The 5,682-nt window shown below is 43.7% G+C and overlaps 1 protein-coding gene across 1 annotated transcript in view; it reads left to right on the top strand.

Moving 5' to 3' along the window:
* Window positions 1–4,013, top strand: part of Epb41l4b (erythrocyte membrane protein band 4.1 like 4B) — a gene marked incomplete at its 5' end in the record, with an annotated part of 149,589 nt that extends 145,576 nt beyond the window's left edge. The window contains one exon of the mRNA XM_055605280.1: window positions 3,424–4,013. Coding sequence (XP_055461255.1) covers window positions 3,424–3,493 — 70 coding nt within the window. The remainder of the gene's footprint in view (window positions 1–3,423) is intronic.
* Between the last annotated feature and the right edge of the window lie 1,669 nt (window positions 4,014–5,682).

Raw genomic sequence — 5,682 nt, 5'->3', positions numbered from 1 at the left:
TGTGTGTGTGTGTGTGTGTGTGTGTGTGTGTGTGTGTGTGTGTGTGTCAAGGCCACAGAGTGAACTGAGGCTGTAAAAAGCAATAGGGCGGGCTGGGATGACTTCACTGACATGACAGGTGAAGGTGGTGGGAACAGGTTGCAGACAGTCTTAGCAGAGGGACTTGCCAGTCCTAAGTTCCTGGACTTGGGCATGCCTGGCATAACTAAGTGAGATTAAGGAGCCAGGGTGGTTATGAGAAAAGTTCAGATTCTGCTGTCACTTGAGGAGACGAGTGACTCAGGAGACTACAGAACAAAGAAATAGAGGGAAAGCAGCCTCTTGGCTCTGGAGAACTGAGGAGTTAGTGACACAGGACAGGACGGAGGAGAGAGAACTGAAGATGAAGGGGAGAGGCAGTCGTGTCTTTTCTGGGAACAGGCAGGGGCTTTCCATCTATTTGTGCTCCTTTTGTGATCTGTATTTCCAGCCATGGGGACAGCAAGTATATTTAGCCTTAAGGTCGGGGAGAGACTAGGCAAATCTAGGTCATGTCAAGCCTCTATTATAGCTCTAGACAACACACTTCTTAAATGATCAGTGAGCTGACTCCGGTCCCAAAGATAAGGCAGCAAAGGATTCAGATAGCATGCCTTTTCACCTATGCCAGTTCCCATCAGACTTCTTCAGTGCCAAGCAAAGTCAATATCTTCACTAAGAGACCTTTTAAGGTGTGTGTGTGTGTGTGTGTGTGTGTGTGTGTGTGTGTGTGTATGTATGTATGTGTAGGTATATTGGGGAGGTGTATTGAGGATGACCCTTGAGGATCATCCTCAGGAACTTTGTGAATCTCTCTTAAGACAAGGTCTCCCATTGGCCTGGTACTCACTAATAACTAGGTTAGATTGGCTGGCCAGTGAGCTTCAGGGATCCTTCTGTCTCCTTCTCCCCAGTGCTATGTGCCATAGCTGGCATTTTTACTTGGGGATAGGATTCATGTCACTGTGTTTATAAGACAAACACTTTACATCCCCACCCCCAGCCGGAAACAGGTCCTCTTATCCTGAAAGGTAAGCTTCGGCTACCACCATCACCACAGCCTACTTGTCAGACAAGTTATCCACAGCCAAGGTAGGGAGACAGTAATAACTGTTGCTCAGCTGTGGGGCCTCCAAAGTTAAACTGTTAAAGAACTAAGAGCTAGTGAAGCTAGAAGGTTCATTTAGCGTTTGGCTCAGTGAGACACTGGGTAGGTGATGGCAGCAGCCTACTAAAACTGCATATTAGGAGGCCCAGATCATGCGGGGCCTTGTTGGCCATGGCAAAAATTGACTTCTATCCTGCGTGAGATTAGTAAAGTTACTCAGTGCCTTTAAAAATATACATTTCGTGGCTGGAGGGATGGTTCAGTTCTTAAGAGTGCTTGCTGTTCATCCAGACAGCCTGAGCTCTGATCTCAGCCCTCACCATAGGTGGTTCACAACCACCTCTAACTCCAGCTCCAGAGGGTCTGCTGCCCTCTGCTGGCCTCCTTGGACATCTGTATCTATGTGGCATACATACACACAAAATAAAACTAAATCTTTAATACACACACACACGTACACACATCTTGCAGGTTCCTTGCAGTGGCATACACCTGTAATTCTGGCTACTTGGGAGTCAGAACTGGGAGAATTGCCTGTGGCCACAAGTTCAAGACTAGCCTAGGTGATGCTCTTAAAAGCAAGAGCAAGAGAAATAGGGAGAGGGAGAGATATCCATCATTTTGAAGAGGTAGGATGAATAGACGACATACCAGGGCTGGGATGTATCTCAGTTGTAGAACATTTGTCTAAATGGCATGAGACCCTGGCAGCAAAAAGCACGAGTGCGCACACACACACACACACACACACACACACACACACACACACGACATCCATTCATTCAAGAGGTGTTCACTGAGCAGATCCCCACATTCAACTGTGAGATGGTAGAGATGAATGACATCAACTGTGTCCTTCAAGGAATGCCCCCTGGGGTGAGGGTGGGGGGAACCCCTCAGTAGCCACACAGTTTAGGCTCACTATAATGCTAACACACACAAACACTCACACACACACACACACACACACACACACACCTTTATACACTGCCTTTATATGTACATTTATTTAAACAGTACAAACAAGGTCCATAGGTGTCTTACTTACTTTTCAGTTGCTGTAATAAAACCCCACAACTAAAGGCAACTTAGGGAAGAACTCACGGTTCCACAGGGATGGCTGTCTATCACAGCGGGGCAAAGGCATGGTAGCAAGCTCCTGGCATGGCAGCAGGGGCAGGAAGCTGAGAGCTCACTCACACCTTTGTCTTTAACTGTGAACAAAAAGCAGAGAGAGAGAAAATGAATTGGCAGTAGGGTGAGACTATGTCTCGAAAAGTTTGTCCCCAGTGATGGTGACACACTTCCTCCAGCAAGGCTGTACTTCCTAAACCTCCCCAAAGAGCACCAGCAACTGGGGAGCAAGTGTTCAAGTATTTGAGCCTCTGAGGACACCACAATAAAGCATTCAACTGACCTGGTGACCAAAAAGCCAAAAGCAGCCCCCCAGAGCAGCCAGTTTTTAATGCACGCAGTCTCCCTTTCCCCATCCATCTTTCCCCTACCCTTTATCTTATTCATTAAACATAGCACACTCTTTGTTAAAACATTACTTTGGATATTTACTGTCTTACTGTCTTGGGAAAAAAAAACTATATAAAACAAACTTAAAGCACAATCGAAAGAAATGCAACGCCCTCCCACCCTCAGATAGAAGTACTTGCAAGAAAGCCTGATGACTTGAGTTCAATGCCTCAGTAGGACAGAAACAAGTCCTGAAAGTTGACCTCTGACCTCCTTATGTGCACAGTGGCAGACATGCATCTGTGTGCATGTATGTGCTCCTACTTATACACATACAATAATAATAATTAATAATTTTATTTTTTTTGGAACAAGCTCTTTATGTGTAGAGTCCCTGGCTGTCCTGGATTTCACCATACCAGTCTGGCCTCAAGCTCACGGAGACTCACTTGTCTCTGCTTCTCAAGAACTAGGATTAAAGGCAGGCACCACCATGCCTAACTAAATTAAAAAGTTTTTAAAGGAAGAAATCCAGTCCCAGGAGCCTTCTCATTCATTCAAGAGGCTTTCACTGAGCAGACCCCCACACTCAACTGTGAGATGGTAGAGATGAATGATGTCAACTGTACCTGGCAAGGAATGCCCCCGGGGGTGAGGGTGGGGGAACCCCTCAGTAGCCAGACAGTTTAGGCTCACTGTAATGCTTACCAATTCAGGGCATCCCCACAGGGCCTAAGAAGGAAAGTTTAGCACCTGCCAGATGGCGGTTAGGTTCTGTCCACACCTGCAGATAGCCAGGCTTCGTCTTACCTCCTTCCCTCGCTGTTTTCCAGTGCAGAGACACTCCGGCAGGAACTGGAAAGAGAGAAGATGATGAAAAGATTATTGATGACCGAACTGTGAAACTCCGCCCTTGCTGCCTGGAGATGGCATGGTGCCTTCGTCCACTTCCTTTCTCGGGCTCGGCGTGCTCGTTGCGGCACGACATACAGATGTGTGCTCTCTTCGCCCAGGTCTCCAGGGTTAGCGGAAGCCAGCTTCCGGCTTGACTTCGGAAAAGTTAATTTATGTCTCCTGAGCATGAGAGGTTTTTCTACTGTTCAGTGCAGTGGAGACAGGGTTTGGTAGGAAGTTTCTAGAAGAAAGGGGATTCCTGTTGAGAGGTACCTGTGTGTATTTGTTCCTAACCCCAGGGGCTAACGCAGCACAGAATCCTCCGCTTACACTCTCAACTATGTGACTTTTTTATGATTGAAACTTGCACCAAGCTTTGGCTGTTTGTTAAATGGGTCATTTTTATGAGAGAATATTCTTTACTGCTGTTTTGTTTCCCATTTACACTGATAAATACACAGACTTATAAAATTATTTATTTTTATTCAGATGTGAATAGATGAATGGAAAAAAAAGTTACATATTACATAACTGAAAATACTTCAGCTAGACCTGAGATACAATTGAATGTGTGAACTTGTTGGATATAATATTACCTGGGATAAGTGGAATTTATCTTTGAACCCCATGCAGGAAATTCTAACTTACATTGTCTAAAATCTTTACAGGGTCAAGATGATGCAGTATCAGGAAGACTCATTTGGCTTTTCCAGAAAGATAAATTATTTCTAAATTTCATCCACTCTAACCATGTTGATAGAACCTGGCCCAGGAGAAACTTAACTCCCTTTTTTTATATAGTTTCAAGAAATGGATTTTTAAATTTTTATTAGGCACTTGAAAAACTTTACAGGAATTAAGGAACCTTGCCCACAGCTAGCTCTGTCACCTCCCTCCTGCTTCTCGTTGACATACTCCATTTTTACGTAGCTGTGCTCAGCACTGACATTCTTTTGTTGCATTTCTCCACCTAACAATCTCCTTCTCAGAGAGATACGGTCACTAATCCAAGTGTCTTTATAGCCACATGACGCAGCTCACCTCACTTCTCCCCATTCAGACATTTGAGTTATATGCAAATTTTCACATTTATAAATAGTGCTGCTATGAATGTCTTTGTAAAAATATATACATAAATAAATAAATATATATATATATAATCCTTCTCTTGGATTATTCCCTTCAGAATATCTCCAAAGAGGGATTACAAGGTCAGAGAGCATGAAGTATTTTATAGCTCTTGTTTTGTATTGCCAGATTGCTTTCTAGAAAGATCCAATCTTTGGATTGGAAGGACCTTAAAGGTCATCTCATTTAAACTTCCCTTCCTACGAATGCTTGAATCCCCTCTACAATTTACAATGCCACCAGCAATGTATAAGCATTTATATTTACCAATAGCTTTGCCAGTTTTGCTATTCTAATTTATTTTTTGCTAGTTTAATAGATGTGTATAGTTATTCTTGAAAAGCTGTCTTATTTGATGAACTGCTAGCAAGGCTGAACACTTTTCCATGTGATGAGTTACTGGCTGTGTTTCCTTGTGTGTAAACTGTCTACATCTGTCTCTTATGACTGCTTGTTCAATGGAACTGAGCTCATACCTTTGTATCAGAACTGTATTTTTACGTTGTATTATAGAGTTTGCTCTCTCCCTATCCTTACAACAGAATGGTGCCAATAATTTGATACTAACGACTATAAAAAATTGCCTCATTGACTAGCTTTGATGCAAACGAGGTATGTAAACAGGTATTCAGATAACCAAGGAGTAACCCTTTATGTACTGACTCTTTAAAATTTTAATATTTTTTGAGGGAAATCTTTCTAAGATGTATGGCACATTTCCCTGCCTTAGTGCATAGAGTATCCTGGAGGGTCCTCAGCCTTTTTCTGATGAATCCTGGTTGCTAGTACACACATCAGCCCCTCCTGTACCTTGGTATGCTACAAAAGATGTCACCAGGAGCTATCAACATATGTAGGGCTTGCTGTGGCCTTATATAGGCTATGACCCTCTTCTCATCGAAAGCTCTTCATGTTGTCTGCTCTCCCGGGGGAGCTGCCTTGGGGCAAGTGTAGTTTGGGGTGGGTACTTTTCACCCACCCAGCCCCTACATGTACTAGTAAAATAGCTTTGGCTGTTTTTTATCATGTGCATGTAACTCACACCTACGTTCCTACAGAACCTGGGGTTG

The sequence above is a fragment of the Psammomys obesus genome, unplaced genomic scaffold (genome assembly GCF_907164565.1).
Source record: "Psammomys obesus unplaced genomic scaffold, mPsaObe1.curated_primary_1811, whole genome shotgun sequence".
NCBI lineage: Eukaryota > Metazoa > Chordata > Mammalia > Rodentia > Muridae > Psammomys > Psammomys obesus.
The sequence above is the reverse complement of the archived record's forward strand: the minus strand, read 5'-3'. Positions and strand labels throughout refer to the sequence as shown.